Source organism: Paramacrobiotus metropolitanus, unplaced genomic scaffold, assembly GCF_019649055.1.
Source record: "Paramacrobiotus metropolitanus isolate TYO unplaced genomic scaffold, Prichtersi_v1.0 Parri_scaffold0000014, whole genome shotgun sequence".
NCBI classification, from domain to species: domain Eukaryota; kingdom Metazoa; phylum Tardigrada; class Eutardigrada; order Parachela; family Macrobiotidae; genus Paramacrobiotus; species Paramacrobiotus metropolitanus.
The window spans coordinates 1,420,946-1,440,599 of record NW_026570234.1 but is presented as its reverse complement, the minus strand read 5'-3'; the positions used below and the strand labels follow the sequence as shown (position 1 = coordinate 1,440,599).

General features: G+C 40.5%; 4 protein-coding genes and 1 long non-coding RNA gene across 9 annotated transcripts; 2 read left to right on the top strand and 3 right to left on the bottom strand.

Annotated features, from left to right (window-relative positions):
- Window positions 1–603: 603 nt before the first annotated feature.
- LOC129584652 (UNC93-like protein MFSD11) lies at window positions 604–4,491 on the bottom strand. 3 transcript variants are annotated; one of them, XM_055476908.1, is made up of 14 exons: window positions 4,142–4,269; window positions 3,979–4,074; window positions 3,772–3,809; window positions 3,507–3,700; window positions 3,280–3,315; window positions 2,879–3,082; window positions 2,731–2,768; window positions 2,403–2,468; window positions 2,165–2,287; window positions 1,823–1,991; window positions 1,577–1,617; window positions 1,366–1,388; window positions 1,129–1,200; window positions 604–1,057 (listed from the first exon to the last, which is right to left on the bottom strand). In XM_055476908.1, the coding sequence occupies exons 1-14, from the start codon at window positions 4,149–4,151 to the stop codon at window positions 911–913; spliced, it is 1,257 nt and encodes a 418-aa protein (XP_055332883.1). In that variant the 5' UTR covers window positions 4,152–4,269; the 3' UTR covers window positions 604–910. The 3 variants fall into 3 exon arrangements, 2 of the variants coding, with proteins under 2 accessions (XP_055332883.1, XP_055332882.1); XM_055476907.1 differs by having other exon boundaries at window positions 3,979–4,491; XR_008689909.1 differs by having other exon boundaries at window positions 1,011–1,057; window positions 1,366–1,510; window positions 3,979–4,491.
- Window positions 4,492–5,144: 653 nt separating this feature from the next.
- On the bottom strand, window positions 5,145–8,965 carry LOC129584584 (UNC93-like protein MFSD11). The gene is made up of 14 exons (XM_055476805.1): window positions 8,067–8,965; window positions 7,968–8,005; window positions 7,426–7,619; window positions 7,325–7,360; window positions 6,955–7,155; window positions 6,715–6,752; window positions 6,584–6,649; window positions 6,399–6,524; window positions 6,164–6,332; window positions 6,056–6,096; window positions 5,824–5,846; window positions 5,663–5,734; window positions 5,526–5,582; window positions 5,145–5,441 (listed from the first exon to the last, which is right to left on the bottom strand). The coding sequence occupies exons 1-14, from the start codon at window positions 8,464–8,466 to the stop codon at window positions 5,352–5,354; spliced, it is 1,551 nt and encodes a 516-aa protein (XP_055332780.1). The 5' UTR covers window positions 8,467–8,965; the 3' UTR covers window positions 5,145–5,351.
- Window positions 8,966–9,540: 575 nt separating this feature from the next.
- Window positions 9,541–10,686, bottom strand: LOC129584796 (uncharacterized). The gene is made up of 3 exons (XR_008689919.1): window positions 10,392–10,686; window positions 10,080–10,170; window positions 9,541–9,925 (listed from the first exon to the last, which is right to left on the bottom strand). It is a non-coding gene; the product is annotated as an uncharacterized LOC129584796 (long non-coding RNA).
- Window positions 10,687–10,846: 160 nt separating this feature from the next.
- LOC129584680 (cell cycle control protein 50A-like) lies at window positions 10,847–14,559 on the top strand. Of its 3 annotated transcripts, none has more exons than XM_055476966.1 (10): window positions 10,847–11,199; window positions 11,346–11,494; window positions 11,768–11,904; window positions 12,099–12,263; window positions 12,653–12,839; window positions 12,911–13,030; window positions 13,235–13,327; window positions 13,389–13,517; window positions 13,717–13,882; window positions 14,145–14,559. In XM_055476966.1, exons 2-10 carry the CDS (start codon window positions 11,467–11,469, stop codon window positions 14,191–14,193), a joined length of 1,074 nt encoding a protein of 357 aa, XP_055332941.1. In that variant the 5' UTR covers window positions 10,847–11,199; window positions 11,346–11,466; the 3' UTR covers window positions 14,194–14,559. The 3 variants fall into 3 exon arrangements, with proteins under 3 accessions (XP_055332941.1, XP_055332940.1, XP_055332939.1); XM_055476965.1 differs by having other exon boundaries at window positions 10,847–11,203; XM_055476964.1 differs by having other exon boundaries at window positions 10,847–11,207.
- A 1,755-nt stretch (window positions 14,560–16,314) lies between these two features.
- On the top strand, window positions 16,315–19,242 carry LOC129584686 (spliceosome RNA helicase DDX39B-like). The gene is made up of 6 exons (XM_055476974.1): window positions 16,315–16,728; window positions 16,827–16,907; window positions 17,306–17,754; window positions 18,044–18,180; window positions 18,265–18,443; window positions 18,707–19,242. Exons 1-6 carry the CDS (start codon window positions 16,473–16,475, stop codon window positions 18,982–18,984), a joined length of 1,380 nt encoding a protein of 459 aa, XP_055332949.1. The 5' UTR covers window positions 16,315–16,472; the 3' UTR covers window positions 18,985–19,242.
- Window positions 19,243–19,654: the final 412 nt, after the last annotated feature.

Sequence of the window (19,654 nt, the reverse complement as noted above, 5' to 3'; positions counted from 1 at the left end):
AAATTTATTTATAACCTGTCTACTGTACGAGTACAGTAACCGTATACGCCGGACTCACGAGTTTCTCCCTTTTCACTACTTAGGAAAGACTGTGGCCTTTTAGCGATATAATTAACTCTCCCTTGACATTCCCAGAACTTTGATTAAATGCGGCCATTAAAACCAAAGGAGCAGCCACCACCTTGGTGTCCCGTCATATATGCGATAAATAGGTAAAAAGATAAGAATTTTATGGCCTATGAAATTTAATGCCGGAAGTCATTAAAATCTGCCCGTATTCCTTGACGACCTAGTTCTACCCTACAGTATGCTGTTATACCCTTAGTGGTAAACGTGTTCCTGTATTGCTTACATTCTAATGAAGCAAGCTTTTCTATAATTATATTGCTCTTGATTTTGTTGCTACTCCGCTCAAGTAAACAGAAAGAAAATAGAAATCGCAAAGAATATACCTCGTTTATAAATATGATAATTTGCATTTGTACAATTCTGCACGCACCAATCGCAAGTACTTATAGACGGTTCTAATAAGGCTAAGTAAGCTATGGACTTTATAGGTGTAAGTATCGTAATTAAGACTGGACAAAGTCAAAATACTCTCCATTAAAAAAAACTTTTTTCTTCCAAGCGATACAATCGTTAAATTAAACCAGCGACAGCATTGCCCTTGATAACAGTCAACAAATTCCAGATTCGGTTTGGCCCCCTCGGTCAAGAAAAATCATCACCGCTTCCACTTTTAACAAAGAGTATCTATATTTCACGAGATATCGTGCTACTCAGCACTGATAGCATCTTCGCAAAAATGTAAATCATTCGAGTAAACAATATAAAATCCGTGGCTTAGAGTTGTCGAGTATTAGGAAACCGTATTGGCTTTTAGATCTATAAAAAGATATATCACTGAGCGCTATGCCAAGGGCAAGGGCTTTCTAAAATTTTTCCATTCAACTATGCAGAATCCAGTTGTTCCAGCAATGGCCACCAGGATGAGGATCAGCAATTGATATGGTAGTAAAAGCGCCGCATATAAAAATGCAACAGTGCTTCCGATAGCCTACAATAAATAAACTTGATTAAACTGGAATGACTAATCTGCGTAAAAATAAAATTATTCTGCCGGCATACCGCCCAAAAATTGCAAACCGCAAATACAGAAACGCAATCATGCCGGTAAGCGCTGCCAAGGTATCCAATGATCTGCAATAAAAGCGTTTGAAAAAACATTTTCGACCTATCTGTGCGCTGAAGTTATGATCTTATGACTGTATTAACGCATCCGTTTATTTAAAGTGTACTTTAGCTGCGATTTGTGCAAAACGGAGAAGAAGTGCAGTTCACATTATAACAAGGCTACTTTCGTACCTGGCCATTAAAGATTCCATCTCCTGTAAAAACCCAAAGGCCGCTTGTTATACGTTAATTGTGTTACAGCCTACAGATTTAGCAGTGCTCATATAGCTTGCGCTCGATTGTTTTCCGTGATAAAACTTCTGAAGACAGTTCTAAACTGAAATTTGCAAATTTCTGTCTCTCTTCAGAATTTGCCTTGCGTTTTAAAAACATACGAACTTACCTAATCCAAGCATAAATGAGATCAACATGGCAATGTACGCGCTGCAAAGTATAATGGTACGAGACTCGTAACAAAATCCGTACTGGTACAAGAGTAACACTTGACCGTGAAAATGTGATAAGGTAGAAACTACCGGCTTTGAAACACCTCTTCTGTACGTAAGGGGTGAGTGAAGTAAATGTACTCGTACTAATAATTACGTCCACTACATACGTTCGGGACGGCATTAACATTAAGGACACCTACTTTGGTCCGACAAAAGCCTTATCTGACGTCACTGTCGTAGAGGCAATCATAGGTGTATTGAGAAAAGTCATATAAGCCATCACAATATGGACTAGCATTCCGATAACCAATATACCATCCTTTCCGTTGTAGTGCATCCACTTTCCTAATAGTCCAACAAGTGTCCCCGCTATAACAAAATTTACTGTCACACAGTTTTATGACCAAAAGTAAATGTCATGGATTACTAGAACATTTATGTACATGTTGTCATGGATTACTAGAACATTTACACATGCATGATATATTTATATGTAATTTTGAGGTATTGTATTTAGCAATAACTGCAGTTCAGAGATTTACCGATTATTTCGCCAGCGCCGGCAAAAACGCTCGTCAAACCAACCAAAGCTTGCTGGAGAGATCCAAATCTCTCCGTGTAGCCGAGAGCGGTAGCATAGATGCTCCAGAAGCTTCCCTCAATACCTTATATAAAAGGTTCCCGATTTAAGGAAACGTTCAAACAATCCATCTTTTCAAATAGTGCATAGGTGCTCCCGCTTAGCAAGGTATAGGAAGATGTACAAATATATGCACTCACCAAGGTAAAAGAATACTGGTATGAGGATCATAATGTCTTTCCGTCGCATTGCTTGAAGCATAGCGTCTGCAAAAGCGGAAAATTGCGAAATCGATCAGTGCAGTAATCCAGGATAACACAAAAATGTTACTGCTATTCGCTTGTACATATAATCCTACCTGAGGCTTGATTACATTAGGCATTACAATTCATATCTTCGTATTCAGACCGACAAAAACTTGCTTTTAACAACGAAAGGTCACAGCGCAAGCCCATGACCAATCATAAGATATTTATTATCTGCGGTATTAAATGCATGCACTTCGGTTTAAAATAATTCAGCACTCACAGAAAGCTTCTCCAGGAGTGCGGTGACTGGGTTGCGCTCTAGAACAACAGAACTAATGGAGCGGACGATATTTCAGAATTAGTATCAAGCAAACGTCTGCGTACAGATCCATGGCACACGCTAAGTATCCGTAAAAAAACATACTTACTGTACAGCTTCCTGTTTATCAACCGATACTTCCGCAGGTGGACGCGGTATTTTTTCTAACCACGGATGCACCAACAGAGTGAGTACGATCACTCCGATTGTTGCTGCTGCAGTCAGGATCGAAAAAATCTGAATACGCTTCGCCGGGGAAATAACTTCGTCTCCGTTTAACATGAAGAAGTAGAAAAGATTACTAAGGACTAAACTGCAAAAAAGAACTACTGTGTTAAAATTGCATTGGATTTCTATCCGTAATTATCATTGCTGTATTACGAGCACCATATGTACAGGGTATGTGTAATATTGTGTACTAAACACTACTGATATGTAAAAATATGGATTATGGAGAGCAGAAAGTAGTTACGAAAGTGCAATATTTATGTTATGACAGACCAGACTTACCTTGACTGATATAGTGCTAGAAAAATTCCGGTATTTCTGAAAGAGAATTTCGTAGAATTTCGACAGAAAAACATCAAATTATAATTTGATCATGGATGTGCAATTAAGGCTGTGCGCCGGGATTTGAAATGTGCAAACCTATTTAAATTTGCGCGCAGAAATATAACAGCAGAAACGCTTTGTATGTTCGTATATTGTTTTGATCAAAAATCCAGTGTTTTCATTACCTGGAGACTCGCTTGTTGGTGGAATTGACGGTAATAAAATGTCCTTGCACTTGCCACATTAACGTACTTCCCAGTGTCACGAAAACCGCCGCCATGTACATTGTGCTTTTCAAGGGCCTAATAAATGCCGCCACATACAGCGTTGTACATATTCCACCTGTTATTAACGTTACTTTTGGGCCGACCAGAGCAACCTAAATTAATAAATGGGAGATGTAATACTTGCAGGTTCGCGAAAAGAATGCTTCGAGGTTGCTTTGCTTACGATTGATGGAGCTACCAAGACGGCAACGCATGCAACACCTAAAAATGCTAGTCGATGCATTATACGTATTAAGAATTTAAAGATATTTAAATTTTATTCAGTACAGTTTGTTCGGATAGTTCGCAAGTAATAGCGGCTTGCAATTGGACTGTTGTAGAGCGGATTTGTTAATTTAATTGTAGTTAACTAAGGTAGTTATCAATAAACCTGAGGATATTGCCCATAAGGTATAGCCAAAGGTTGTGGAAGCCTCGAAGTATTCGTCGTTGACGCTGTATAACACAACAGCCTGCGCCATCCATGCTGTGTTTAGAGCACCGAGGTTGAGCATAAATCCGACTCCCATAAGCAACACATTGAGGAAACTTACTCGGAAACATAAAATTTCTCGTTTAGAAAGAATTATTTCTTCGTCGGATGAATTCTGAATTTTATCGTCATCTATCTGGCCTCCATTAATATTGCTGACAACGGAATCAGATGGTAATGGTAATTTAGTTGACAACGGATTCTGCTCAAATGAACTTCCGCTTTCGCGCATCATCATTATTCTACGTCGTCCGATCTCCTAGCTAATCCACAATACGTGTCTGAACATCGAAATGCACTATGTATTGCGCTGCTGGCTAGGTGAAAATAATAGAAAAAACTTAAGTGTAATTCATTAAACCATTTAGTCACAGTCGTTGCAATACGGAACTGCGTGGATATTTCCGCTACAAACCGTGGGTAAACGAATACTACTTTGAATGCCTTTTTGACCGAGCTTTGCCATCACCAGGTTATCAGGTGTGCCACAATGTCGTTCCTGTTCCTAACACGCGATATCGTGCATAATCTTCATTCCTGGTTGTGGTTTACCGATATAATTTTACATTTTTGCAGATAATTTATTGACATCTGAACTACAATAAATGTGTTTCCAAGGCCAAGGGCAGCAGCGCGCGTCACTCTTTAAGAAAGCTATCGGCCCATCGGTTAACAATTAACGCTAACTCTCCTTATTCATATGTGTATATGGTCTCCGTAAGTCATCACTTCCATAAACCGGAGTTGTCCGCCTGTATTAGTCGATGCCTCGATGGTCTTCGATATCTCTCGACAAATAAATAATAACCTCATAAAATAACAAAATACAATAAAATTTAATGTTTTACGTGAGTAAGATTAATACTGGCCATTTCTTCAATAGATAGATCGCCTATGACAATTTCAATTTGGATTTTTCTATTTTGTCACCGCGATGAATCACTAAAATGATTTTTACTAAAAAGTACCGCAATTTCTGAACTGATGTGAAACATATGCTTTCTCTCTTGGGTGTGTATTTCCAGAAATTCTCGATGTCATGCACCAACTTTGATTTCATACCATTCAGGGTCATGCTTTTACTAATAATTTACTGTAAACTACTTTAACAATCTTCCGTTCATATCACAGTAAAATTAAATCATTGTATAAAAAGTCCAAATATCGGATAAAATAAAACAACGTTCTCGGCACACGTAAATGCATAGTGCATACAAACAGTTACAAAAAGAACAAAATATCACAGATTCTGAAAAATGGATTCCCCATTATTATTCCGGGGGGTGTGTTCGATAAGCCTGCCATTCCACATAACAAAACCCAGCAGCAGCCATCACAGCATTGATCACCAGTATCAACAGCTACAAAAACACAAGCAACGATTTCCTCTCAGAACGAAGAAACAGGGATAATACTGTGGTTTAAGATGTCCGCTAGAAATTTACCTGATAAGGAATAGTCAGGATAGTAGCATACAAAAAACTAATACAGTTGGCGATGGCCTGAAAAGCAATAACAGAATGCACACCACAGCAGCCCTGTTTAGTTGCTCAAAACCAAAGGCCAACAATGTTTCACTTACACACCAAAACTGGTACACTCCGAACACTGAAACACAGTCGTGCCGATAAACATGTCCCAAGTAGGCCATACACTGAAAAACAACGGAATGCCTGATACTGCCATAAACCTTTTCGATCATGGATTAGAAGACCGCAGAATAACCATAAATCTTCCACTAACCTGGCTGTTGAAAATTGCATCACCTGAAAATGACCGAACAATCTCAGTAAAATCAAATCCATTGTCAACAGGGATCAACAATCGTTAATGTTTCAAGTGCAGATATTTTTCTGCCAGAATTACGAATCATCTCTGGACAATTAAGTCTAGATAAAAAAAACGAAACAACAATACAAAAAAATAAACAAGACCAAACGCTATAAGAAAAACAGTCACGGAAACGATGTCTCACCTAAACCCAAAAGAAATGCGACGACCATGGCAATGTAAGGGCTGTAAAAATGAAGTTTGGTAACATTACACCCACTGCCATCAAGGAAATGATAGCTCAATCGCTTACTCAGGGTCTACGTAAGCACCGTCATCGGTCATCCCCAGCGACGCGGAACTGGGCGTATTGAGGAATGTCAGGTAATAAGCGGCGACATGTACGACCATTGCGAACATAAGCATCCCGTCCTTCCCATTGTAGTGCATCCATTTTCCCAGAAAACCAAGAAGTAGCCCACCTGTTTATTGAGCAAATGATTGCTACAGACAAATTCGATCACGCCGAAACACACAAGGTAATTCACCAATTATTTCTCCAGCACCAGCAAAGACACCGGTCAAACCGACGAGAGATTCTCTCAATGTTCCGAAGCGCTCAGTGTATCCGAGTGATGTTCCATAAACATTCACCCAAAATGTCCCCTCTACGCCTGAAAATGATGCGATTTTCCAGCATACAAGACGACAACAAATTGCAAAACATACTTACCAATATAACAAAAAATTGGCATTAGTATGAGCATATCTCTGTTCTTTGCAACTTTGAGCGTGGCCACTAGAACCAACAAATCGAAACACGGTTATTGCATTTCAGAAAAATTCCGGCAAGATTGTTTGTACCTAGCGCTTCTTTGGCAGAACGATGAGGAACCGGTTCTCTATGAGACAACATAACTAATTATATTTACAGAATAAGTTTTGTCATGCCTATAGGAAGATTTAAATACGTAAATTAAACTTCTTAAAGAGAGCAACTCTGAGTTGGTTTCTAGCTGCAAAACAGATTATTCTTACAGAACTTCATTATTCTTTCTATCTTTGGGAAACTGATTTTACCGATCAAGAACTATAAACACTTACGCTCCATTTTGACTCAGCGTAAGGTATTCATGAGGCGGTCGGCGAACCTTTTCGCACCATGGGTGAACAAGAAGAGCGAAAACCACAATTCCAATTCCAGAAATACCCGTCAGCGTTCCGAAAACAATGAGACGCGTTTCAGTGTCGATTTGTTCAGCACCATGTACCATAATAAAATAGAACATATTTCCGGTGACTAAACTGAAAACAGATCACAAACGATTACCATGCATTGAAACAGCACATCAGCAACTCCTGTACAATCCAAAATACCAATTCTCAGTTCTTGAGGCATTAGCTATAGAATAACTATCAACTATACGAAACACTTTATACGTCTCTAACATTAACTCATAATTAATCTGCTCACCTCGACTGATATAATCCCCAAAACACTCCCGTATTTCTGTCCAAGGATAAAACAAATTATTAATAGTGTCGGTTTAACGCTACCACAAAAGGCAATTTTACCTCATTACTCGCTTCGAAGTGGAATTAATGGTGATAAAATGCTGTTGAACGACCCATATTATCCCGACACCGAATCCCATTAATGCTGCACCAATATATAGGGCAATGGTCAAAGGTCGAATAAAGCACGCGATGTAGAGGGACACACAAGCGGCTCCGGACACCATCGCGGTCTTCGGGCCAATAACGGCAACCTGAAGCATCATTTTATCATAAGAATTGAGAATTCACAAGAAAATTGTCAGAAAAACACTAGAAAATTTCCACAATATGTATTTTAGGGATATTCATTTTCACAGATTGGCCATTTACAAGAAAACCGAATCATAAAGACAAACATATCAAAATACCAGTAAATAAAAATACCAAAAATACAAGGAAAACGCCAAAAAAAACAGAAAATCTAAAGTTAATGTTTGATATTTGATGTGGGAAATTAACAAGAAAACCGTGCATAACTTATGAAATTTTAGTTATAAAATGAAGCGATTGCAGAATACTAAATCGAAGATTACATTTTTTATTAAACCGTAAATACTCACCACACATGGTCCAAACAAGTATGCGAGCGCCTGCGTCCCTAAAGTGTGCAAAAAATCAAAATTAAAGAAGGAATATCTCCGCGAGTGCCTCCTCCGTACCACAACAAACCGCCCACAAAACGTATCCCAATGTGGGTGTCCCTTGGAAATAATCATCGTTCACACTGTTTAACACCACCGTCTGGGCCATTCCTGCCGTCGTATATGCCCCGATATTGAACATAAACCGAAATCCCATTAGGAGAATGTTCAGGAAGCTGACGCGGATGCACAGTATCGAGCGCTTCGACAGGCGATCCGAGTAGCGACTGGCAATATCACTCTCCGGATTGGATCGGATGGATTCTGTCAGCTCATTGTACCGTCCGTCGTGTTCCGCACTGCGGAAGTTAATATAGTCCACTTCAGTGTACGTCTTCTGGGGAACACTGGCAAAGGCAGCTTCCTCCGGAGGACTGGAAGGCCCGGGCGCATTGTTGTCGGATACGGGTTCCCACATCTCGTATTACGATAGTATGCCAGAGAAAACATAATCAATTGATTATGTCTGCGTTAACCACTGCCAGAACGATAAGAACATCCAGCTACAGGAACCAGCAGCACCGTGACACTTATCAACGGAAGCTCATCCCCCTTATCGACGCTATCTGTTAGCGAACACCATATTCGACATGATTATGAATTACCGCAATAATAGATTCCGTGATAACGACACTCATATCAGCGTGTGCGTCGCGCAGTCAGGGAACAAAGCACACAAGAAAAATCCATCAAAAACGAGGCTATGGCTGGCTCTTTTCGCAATCTCGAACTGAAGTCCAAAGAACAATTTGGTATGCACTTCGAGGAAAACGTGGTCAGAGGCCAGATCTGCAGTATTTTTGCATGTCAGCAAGGTAACGCGTGAAACGTTTGCTGTTCTGTAGGGATTTTAACAGTCGCGTGGCTGTTTAATTCACATGAAAACAAAACACCACATCGAAACGCTGGAAATTTTGTTGAAACGTAAACAAAGTGCACACAATCGCAAAAAGAAAAAACGTGACCACAGACCAACCGACTTAGGCGGGCGCCATCCATATGCCGTTCGAACGTGCCAGCCGCCTAAGGGCCATGGTATTTTGTATTCTGTACTTATTTCTACAGCAGAGATCCATCTATTCATTATAACTAGTGGTGGTTGTTAACCACATTCTTGCACCGAGCGCGAGCGCTGTTCTCCGGTAAATGTTCACATTCATGGCAGTGCAGCATATGTGTTATTCGAACTCATAACCCACAATTCATTCGAAAAATCTAACTGAAAGCATCTTTATTGAAACTAACAATCACATTTTGTGGCATCCCGCCTCAGAGCAAGCATGCTTTTGATCAGGTGGAACAATAAAAAACACGGCTTAGGTTTATCGACAACATTCAGCGCTGCGTATTCTTCCAATGGGCTTCGGATTTTACCATATTACACAACCCAATCACATTTTTGACATCACGTTTCAGTTCAAAATTAATTTTTTTATCAGCTACAACCTTCTTTTCTCCAGTTCACTGATCTTTGCCTTAATCGCGCGAGATACAGAAGCATTCGTTGCAGTTCAAATTCAGTTGTGGTTGAAGTGTACAGTTCCGCACGGCTTGAAGTAAGGCTCCGGCCAACGGACGTTCTAGCATACGGGAGCAGATCCTCAAACTTGTCAAGATAGCAGGTTCCTTTCTCACGCAAACGCTTTTCTTCTTTCTCTTGAAGTGTCAACAAAAAATTGAGGCTCTCGGTATCGTACAAATTCACAAGACAACGGATCCATTCTTTAGACCATTCTTTCGTCCGTTATACGTCGTCGACGGCAGCTCTTGGTGATTCCGTCAAAAGAGAAAGAGCAGAGAGAAACTTCCCCGGGTTAACTTGATAATGGCGACGCAATATAACGAAAGGCTGCGCAGCGATGCAATGAAAAGTGAAACTGCAAAAGGGAATTCGATATAAAAAGCTGACATCATTTCGATATAAAAAGCATAAGCCTGAATATTTTATTATTTGTTTTTTTAAAAAATTATTCCACACTTTGCTTCAAACAACATTGCAAATATTACTGCTAACTTGTAAATAAATCTTACCCACAGCATCGCTAGGTAGTAAACAGGATCCGATACGAAAATTCACGCGGAAGACAACACGCACAAGCCAAACACGTACGAGCCCACAAATCTGCAAGAAGACAAAAAACTGTTTACCATCTTTCAGTTGCGCATAATGCAGAACTGTTGTAAAATACGACACTATCGACAGTACGGTAGACGCGAACCACGGTAAATTCCCAGAACTCACATACAACGGAGCGTCACGAAAGGCCAATACAACAGGTGTCGAGGTTGAAGTAGTCAATGCCTAAACTTAGAAAGGCATTTTAGTCGGGGGGTTCTTCTCACCTGTCAAGAAAGTAGAACCTTATCCCAACCGGCCGACATAGTCAGAAGATCCGGACGAGTGGCAAACGGCGAACCCAGTTCTGATGGCAGTCGAGGATGTTGCAAGATGTGGCTGGCATACAGTATACTCCACAGTATGATGCGCGAGATCTGCAGACAATCTGGGGATTGTCAGGATGCAGAGTAGCATATTTCGTAAGTCATTTGCAACAGATTTCGCTGGAGATAAAAGTAAATGGTTTTTATTGAAATTCTCACCAACAAAATTTCGCAATGCAGATTACAAAATCAAAATTTAAAAACCATGAAAATTTAAATTCAGAATTAATAACGAGTCTAACAACCAAGAACCATTATGTGCGCTTTCCAACGTACCCACTCTTCAAGAAGCGATTGCTAAAACCACATCCAACAGTTTGCTTATGCTAAGTAATAATGAATTAGCAATCATTGCTGACTAGCGAATCATTCGTATCGTTTGCTACGGTTTGGCATTTGCAAATTTGCACAGCAAATTGAAACATTGCTGATTCTACCTGACATCACTGGAAGATAATATAATATTATCCTTTTTTTTGTATAGTTTTTATATTTCTTTTATCTCGTTTCGCATCTAACTGCGCATTTATTCGCATTTTATGCAGATTAGTTGGCTGGTGTTTTCATGGATGCTGGGCACACGTAGAGGAATTACTGTACTTACTACTGAAGTACTGACTGAATACCGCATTTTTTTGAACCTAGATTTCCGTGATTTGATTTTGTTCTCCGTGTGATTCTCCATGTGCAAGTCTTGCGCCTGTGTTATGTGTGTAGGTAATTTATTTTCGATACTGATAAATTTTGATATAGTAAACTTCAGTTAGAAACTTCTTTGACGGTACCTTGGACCATGTGTAATGTGCAAGTTAAAGTATAATAGAAGTATTTAGTATTCACCGGTTTTTGGTTTAGATTCCTTTAGGAAAGCTGACATTGCAGCCTTGTCATTGGCCATGTGAAGTGTGGAAGTTTGGATTACTGTCGGGCTTTTTGATTGAGTGCTGTTAATCCAGGAATTTTCCGTGCGTGCTCCATGGCAAGATCATCGACCTACAAAAATGGTATGTAAAAACAGGATAATGAATTTTTTGTAATACAGCAGGCAAGTGAGTTCTTGTCGTTTTTGGCTCTTCAGTTTATTTGCCTCACTGCCCGTTGTAAGTTTGAGTGTCTGTATACTGTACTCCATAGAACTGATGCGATTTTTGTTGCCAGTAAAACGCACAGTAAGAGAAACTCGATTGTCGATAGCAAATTGTTTGGTAGTTTCGTAACATATTACTTCCGGAAATTCAAATGATTTGGTGGATAGAAATGTTTTTTATGTGTTTTAGGCAGCACGGATTACAATCAGCAGCGCTTAAAAGCATGGAAACCTGATTTAGATGCCAAGACGGTGTTATGGTCTTTTCTCGTCATTGGATTCTGTTTTATTCCTGTTGGCGTGCTCTTATTAATGGCCTCCAATAATGTACGATCACGCCCGTAATTTTGCCATCTCACAGCCTTTGAATGCATGCCAATCAAGGCTGATTAAACCACAAAAATGTGTAATCAGTTACGCCGCCATTTAACGGCGGCGTGCTGCCGTTTATTGTGATACTGTACATATGTATCATGCCGCTGCATAATTTTGAATGCGTGTTGTTGTTGTCGATTGTGCAGGTACACGAAGTGGTGCTCGATTATACATACTGCTTGCGCATCCCGCAGCGCGATGATCTCCATTATGCATCGAGTTACCTGAACTGTGCGGGATATATTGCTCACACTCCCAAACCAGCGAGATGCACGTGTAAAGTGGAATTAAATTTACCCACGGGAATGGAGGTGAGATTGTTGGTTTCCTTGTGCTTGTTGTTCCTTTTGTTTACCAGTGGATACAATTAATGCACCAGCGCGTTAACCTAGCATTGTCGTTCCTTGCAGTTGTTCATTTGTAGTTAAAATGCTGACACAAGCTTGTTGAAAGATTGTCGGTTATTTTGCACAATGAATAGTGTTAGACTTGCTCTTTTAAAGATTTTGTTTGTGTGAGACTTTCAAAGCCTTGAAATAATTTTTCTGCCTCCAATGATGTCTCGGGTAGCAAATTGTTTCTCACAGCTGACTCATCATTCATATTGTACAGTTGATCTACTCGAGTAGTGTTGTTTCTGCAGGCGACAGCCGATAGATAAATTAGTTTTAATTTAAAAGTCTAATTGGTATTTTTTCAGGGCACGGTAACGATATATTACGCACTAAGCCGATTTTATCAAAATCATCGCCATTTTTTGAAATCCCGTGATGAATACCAGTTGCTGGGATATGTTGGAGGAGTGAGCAAAAGCTGCTCGCCGTTTGATTCTATTAACCATTCAATAATAGTTCCTTGTGGCGCTTTTGCTAATGCCATGTTTAACGGTAAGGAGTGTGAAATGTTGAGCAGTTATTGATAATAAATGGTTTCTGTGATGTGTTTGTTCGTGTTGTAGATACTATTAAACTACATATGATCTCTGGAAATCATGAAGTTCCGCTACTGCGGACGGGATTAGCGTGGCCTCTGGAAAAAGCGCTGTTTAAAAATCCCGAAGGAAAGCCTCTCAATGAAAGTGCGTATTTGCATACATTTTGTACGAATAATTCGACATATTTAAATATCGTAATAGGTTTCGGATAGAAAGCACCTTTGAATTCCCGTATTTAATACTGATGTAGTTCTGGTTTCCCTCAACGCGCTTCGCTTATTCAGTTTCAGAAAGACTGAGTTGTATGGAATTTCGTCTCATGTTTTAAATTATTTTCGTATTAATCAGGCTACGATGGTTACGTAAAGCCGCCTTCGTGGTCGAAGAACATATGGGAAATGGATCAGGAAATTGCATTCAATAATGGAATGGAGAACGAAGGTGATAACCTTCTCATATCGCTTCGTAATCGTTGGTTTAATTATATTTGTCGATGTTTTAGATTTCATAATATGGATGCGTCCTTCCGCATTTCCGGATTTTCGTAAGGTGTTTCGCCGAATCGACCAGTCAGTGCATTGGTTTCAAAGTGGACTTCCGCCTGGAAATTACACTTTTACAATTGATTACAGTACGTATACGATGTCCCTGCGATAAACTGTTTCGTTACTTTCAGTGAGATATAAAGCTTAACTTCTGAGAACATCAGCCGCTGTAATATTATTATAATAATTCATTCAGGTTAAACTGCAAAGGCAAAGTTTTTTCGTTTCGTCGTTATGCTTTTAAAGCCAAGCGAAGTGCTTTGGGATGACAGTGCCTGTTTTTAGATTATCCCGTCACTCCGTACCGTGGCCGGAAATACTTGGTGATATCTAATGATTCGGCTTTTGGTGGAAAAAATCCCTTTCTGGGAATAGCTTATATCGCTACCGGGGTTTGCTTGATTGTGACTGCTTTGGTGTTGTTCATTATTCACCGAAGATTAGGAATACGGTAAGCACTGGGAACAATTATTGGGTAGTAAGTACTTTGTGGCCTAAACATTTCAAAGCTTTTTTACGTATATGTTCTTAATTGTCGCTCAATGTAGCGCTAACCACTGTTGTACTCCGTGCCGTAGCATATGTGCTCGTATTTAATACCGTTTCGTGAGGATATAGGAGATAGCTTAATAATTTTTCTTTGGAAAAGAAATGTCAAGTGTGGACTTAATTCTCTTATGACGAATCTCAATGGGCCATATAAATATTTTCAGAGAGGACGAGGCAATCGATGTTCGGAAAACAGACCCGTATTACTGGTGAATCTCATCCTTGTGCCCACACCATGAGTTCAACGGAAATTTATTTTCCTTGTGGTAGACTGCGATTTCATGCTTGTAATATAAATTCAGTCAGTTGATATGTGATATTGGAAGATTTTTGTATTGCTTCCTGAATGTTTTGTTCCGTTTTATTTTTAACTAATAATTTACAGTAAGTACCTGCCTAATGCAAGGTAACCTGCTGTTCTGTTGTTGCACGGTTTACATACAGTAACACCTGTTTTTAATTGTGCGTGGCATGCTGTACTTTGATTGTTTTGTTGTTATAATGTTGCATTGTACAAGTACTTACCTACTGTTCTGCATGCTCCGGTGTCGTGTTTATTTTAGTAATTCACTGGTCCTGCCCACTCCACACCAGCGATGTTGATAAGAATGAACTGTTGTTGTAGATTGATGGTTCCGCTTTACGAGTCGAACATGGGTTATAGTTACACTTTTTACGGGGTCCATCCACTATGCACACTGGTGCCGCCAAGAAAAATCCAAAGTGAATGCCAGCTATTCTCGCAGCAGTGATGCTGTTGGTACTTACTCAAAACTTTGACAAAAAAAGAAAAGTAGCTTAACTAAATACCAATCAACGAAAATTTTACCAAAAAAAACTGCGATAGCCGGGAGTCGAACCCGGTTCAAGTGCTTGGGAAGCACCCATACTACCGGTGTACTACTATCGCTTGAGTATGAATGTTACATTTGACTACCGGGTCGGGCAGCAAAACTTTTTGCTGTTAATAACGTAACAGCTTCGTGCAAGGGCGGGTGATCATAAACGAGCTAACTGGTAAAGGGCAGAAACGTTGGCACTTGGCACTAGTACTACTCTATTTAATTTTAATTTTTCAGTTTTACTTTCCGTGTGGCGTGTGCAGTGTACAGTAATCAACCAGCAAATGTTTACTGCCGATAGCACATAAATATGGTAGTGCGCTAAGCAATCCTGAGCGATTCCGATTTCCGATTAATGCAGTTCCTCGAGAAATTTCGTAATCGCTGAACTTGTTCATCGGACTGTTAATCGGTCCGATCGAGAAAATTCGCGAATTTTGCGAATCGGAAATTTCTTAATTGGTAGTGATTAAGAAGCTTCACTACTAACAGGAGGTGGTTAAAATTGGCCAGTAATAGCGTTCTATGAGTCGAGTCGCTTTCCGTCACTCGGAAAAACTCTTAATGCCGGTTAATTACATTTGAGGCAGTTGTAGCCATGGTACACGAGAATCGAAAGAAGTCTTTACAGTTAAGTCTTTACAAGTTGTAAGCTGTAAAAACTTCTTTCGATTCTGATGTACTGTGCCATGGCTACAAGACTGCCGCGATTTATTTTCGCAACGCTTTACCAAATGAGTAAAAGGTCATGATTTACAGGAATCAGCGCGACGACTTAATGTAGTACTTAAATTTTCTCCATTTTGAGTAAGTATTTAAACTTACACAATGCCATCCTAATAATTTTTTTCTAAGCCTTAATTGTAGATGCAGAGACTAGGGTAATGTTATTGGTCTTCGCTTCTAATCGGTGGCTTTTAAGCATACTCCGGCAACGTCAAATAAGTTGAAATAACTATATAATGGATACTTCCAATACTTACCTTTCTCCCTATACTATCGAAAAGGGAAGTTGCATAAAAATCATAAAATTTTTTAGCTTTTTCTTCGATCGGTGAACTTGCGCCTCCTTTTCAGACACTTAAAATTGCATAATTAAGTGCGTGGAACAGTTCGAATCCTTGTCGCCTCCAGAACAATTCTTCGTATCCGTATACACACGAGAAAATTAGTAATTGGTAAATTACCAATTGTACCTGATTGCGAGCTGGCGATTTGGTTGTATCCGTGAAGTTTCTACAACGAAAACCAGTGGTCAATGATCACTTACCAATGCGCTGTTGCGAAAACGTTATCAATAAATATACTGGTAACAAACGGTTACAAACCGCACTACGTCATACACTTTCATACTACTACCTGTACTTCGCGTATTGTAATTATCGTAGTGTGTACGTACTACGTACCGCACAGCACGTACGGAGGATATGACCACATTGCTGGATAGGACCAAAATATTCATTGCCCAGTTCGTGTGATGCGCTGCGCTCACTGCTGTTTTGTGTTGCTCCTGACAGCGTAAAAATATGAGTTTCACTTTCACCGCTGTGTCACCTGTGTGTGCATTTGTATAAGTTTATAGCACTCAGATCCTAGCATTTTGTAAACCTGTTGCTTTTGAGCTGATGTTATTTTGCCTTCCTATTTACAATGGCTGCAGCTGTTCAAAATGGACACGGGGAGGCGGAACTGCTGGACTATGAGGAAGAAGTGGAAGAACAGGTTACCAGTAATGGCAGTGCGGAGGCTGACCAGAACCAAGAACCCATGGACGATGGAGACCGTGTCGTGATGCATACGCCCTATCACGGTCACGTCAGCCTGCACACAGCTGGCTTCCGAGACATGTTACTGAAACCCGAAATCCTGAAGGGGATCTTCGATGCGGGCTTCGAGCATCCGTCCCGTAAGTTCCGAATTGCTGAGCGTCCTCCCTGCACACAGAACAGACTTAATTGTAATATTACAAACATATTTTATAGAAGGTTGATTTTGATGTTTCAGAAGTACAGGCGGAATGCATCCCCAAAGCGATGTCGGGTGTGGATATTTTGTGTCAGGCTAAATCCGGCATGGGCAAAACAGGTACGTCAGACAGAAGTCATGTGCATTACTTACAGTACCGTGCTCGTATCTGTTTGCTCTGTTGGATTAGCGTTGTTATTATTTCGACAGAACCGTGATTTCTTATCGTATTGCGCCGATGTTTCCGTATTTGATATCCTCTAATTTCGCATTAGTTTTTTTTTATGCGCGAGTACGTAGGTCGTCTTGTCGTAATCAATTTCCATAATTTCTGATTTATTCAAATTTCGAGCTTTTCCCATTTGTGCTGGTTTATGACTCATTTTTATGACGAAATTTTTTTTTTCGAAAAAAACGATGTTTTGGAATGCAAAAGAATTTTTTGCTATATGTGCCGGCGTATGCAGTGTAAGGGAGCAATAGTGTAGGAGTAATATTAATGCGATTTTCTGTTACAGCGGTGTTCGTTATTTCGACCTTGCAAATGATCGACCCGCAAGCCACCACCCAACCGACCGTCTTGGTGCTGGCACCGACGCGTGAATTGGCCTACCAAATCGCAGCTCAGTACCGTCGTTTCAGACGACATTTGCGTGGAATCCGCATAGGCCTTTTCTACGGCGGCACACCGCTTTTGGGTGACATACAGAATTTGCGCGCCGGCCCTGTCCACATCGTTCTGGGCACACCGGGCCGCCTGAAGGCTCTGGTCCGTGAGCGCGTGCTGAATCTGTCGCACATCAAGCACTTTATTGTGGATGAATGCGATAAGGTGCTGGGCCAGCTAGACATGCAGTCGGATGTGCACGAAATTTTCCTGGCGACACCGTTCGAAAAGCAAGTCATGATGTTCAGTGCCACGTACCAGACCGCGGTTTTGCAGGATTGCCGAAAGTATTTGTCGAAGGTGCGCTAAAATGTGTTGCAGAAGTATCATACACTGAGTGGGAGTGTTCCAAGCGCTTTCTCGCAGCAGACAGACATAAGCTCAGTGAGAAAAATACCGGATAGCGTTTTTGCTATCCTTGGAGTGCTTAAAACTTAAAATCTGTATTATCTGTATATCTTCACTAATAAGAACTTCCACCATCTGTAGAAGTCAGACGATAAACCATAGTTGCTTTGTGTTTGTATAGTCGACTCATTAATGCAGAACTACTTCCAGTCTTCCATAATATTTTGCGATGTGATTGCAGGAAGCGTTTGAAGTACTGGTCGAGGATCCTGCTAAACTGGTGCTCAAACGTCTCGTGCAGCACTATAAGCAGGTCACCGAGGATAAGAAGTACCGAATGCTGAAGGATGTCTTGGACGTTATTGAATGGAATCAGGTGTACGTTAAAATACACTACGTTTCAGTCTGATGTCCCATTTGTCATGCTACTTTGTCAGCTTAATTGTGTTTTATTTCTCCTAGGATTATTTTCGTAAATACCGTTACCCGTGCTTCAACACTTGGAACTCTCCTGTCTGAGGAGATGACGGAAGTCATTATGATTCACTCTGCAATGGCTCAGGAGGAACGCTTGGCACGTTACCAGCAGTTTGTGGATTACAGAAAGCGAATTCTGGTGGCCACGGACCTTTTTGGGCGCGGTAAATCGCTGTGTTTTGTAGTCCGATCGAAGTAAACCGATGCGTGTTTGAATAGCAAAACTGTGCGGTTCCCTTGCTCTTAAAATACGGTTGGTCAGTCGATAAAACGTACTCGTAGTGTGCGAAAATGTGATGAAATATTGTACCATTTGTAGTCTTTAGCAGTAGGATAAATAATTGTTGATCAAATTTTTATTGAATCAGATTTTTACGATTTTCAAATATTTGTAAGAATTCTTATTTCTGACTGTCGCTTTGACTAGGTATGGATATTGAGAGAGTGAATGTGGTGATTAATTACGATTGCCCCACGAACCCGGACCAGTATCTGCACCGCATTGCTCGGGCCGGACGCTTCGGAACGTGCGGATTGGCTGTGACCTTTGTTGCTTCCGATGTAGATGCACAGAAGCTGAATGACATTCAGGATCGTTACGATACGGATATTTCCGCGCTCCCTGACCAACTGGACCCGTCTCTGTATACCAGCGAAGAAGCGGCTGAATCTTCATCGCCGGATAGCATTGATTCTGCTAACTGAGTTTTCTGCTGGGCTCAATGGGGTTCGGTAAGGTAATTTCTTTCTCATGCTTTTTGTGATTTTCCCCGTTGTCTCCACTAGATTTTTTCTAATCTGATGTAATCTTAAAGGTAATTTTGTATCAAAGCTTTTATCTGTTTTACAATATATTTACTCTGACGATAGCGTTGTATTTGACATTATGCTGTGTAAATGGTTTTTTTCATTTTTTATTGTAATCTGCCAATTTAGCTTAATAAAGAGGAAAGGGAAAACGAACAGACTACTCGTTGCCGGATTCTAGCACAAAATCGACAGTCGCATCGGCGTATTGCCATACAAGTGGGTCTCATGGCTGTTAAACTGATAGTAAGCGATTGAAAAATTGAGATCTCCTCTGTAGATGATGCGTCAAGTCAGTCGTGTCCAGAAATAAACGACTTTTTAAACAGATTACTGGTTAGTTTGCTGTACTTATTTTCATGCCGCCTGGTCGGAGGGATCGAAACAACCTTGCCGAGAAATGCGCCGATATATATGTGGCTGGCAGTGGTCATTGGCCTGTTTCTGCCGGCTACTGTAATTCAGCGTTGAGCTCATCTGCATGCACAGCGGTCGGAAGGGGAAGAGTGACGGAAATTGCTGAAACTCTCCCCCTTCTGTTGATTCTTATTGATACTGTAGTTGATAC

Coding starts and splice junctions, on each gene's coding strand:
- LOC129584652 (XM_055476907.1), bottom strand. CDS start 4,318: ATGATGATGCGCGAAAGCGGAAGTTCATTTGAGCAGAATCCGTTGTCA. Junction 1,201..1,365: donor ATGGAATCTTTAATGGCCAG/GTACGAAAGTAG, acceptor CTTTTATTGCAG/ATCATTGGATACCTTGGCAG. Junction 1,058..1,128: donor CGGTTTGCAATTTTTGGGCG/GTATGCCGGCAG, acceptor TATTTATTGTAG/GCTATCGGAAGCACTGTTGC.
- LOC129584584 (XM_055476805.1), bottom strand. CDS start 8,466: ATGTGGGAACCCGTATCCGACAACAATGCGCCCGGGCCTTCCAGTCCT. Junction 6,525..6,583: donor GCCAATTTTTTGTTATATTG/GTAAGTATGTTT, acceptor CATCATTTTCAG/GCGTAGAGGGGACATTTTGG. Junction 5,847..6,055: donor CGCATTTCTTTTGGGTTTAG/GTGAGACATCGT, acceptor GGTCATTTTCAG/GTGATGCAATTTTCAACAGC.
- LOC129584680 (XM_055476966.1), top strand. CDS start 11,467: ATGGCAAGATCATCGACCTACAAAAATG. Junction 12,840..12,910: donor TGCTAATGCCATGTTTAACG/GTAAGGAGTGTG, acceptor TTCGTGTTGTAG/ATACTATTAAACTACATATG. Junction 13,518..13,716: donor CACTTTTACAATTGATTACA/GTACGTATACGA, acceptor GCCTGTTTTTAG/ATTATCCCGTCACTCCGTAC.
- LOC129584686 (XM_055476974.1), top strand. CDS start 16,473: ATGGCTGCAGCTGTTCAAAATGGACACGGGGAGGCGGAACTGCTGGAC. Junction 16,908..17,305: donor ATCCGGCATGGGCAAAACAG/GTACGTCAGACA, acceptor TTTCTGTTACAG/CGGTGTTCGTTATTTCGACC. Junction 18,181..18,264: donor GTTATTGAATGGAATCAGGT/GTACGTTAAAAT, acceptor TATTTCTCCTAG/GATTATTTTCGTAAATACCG.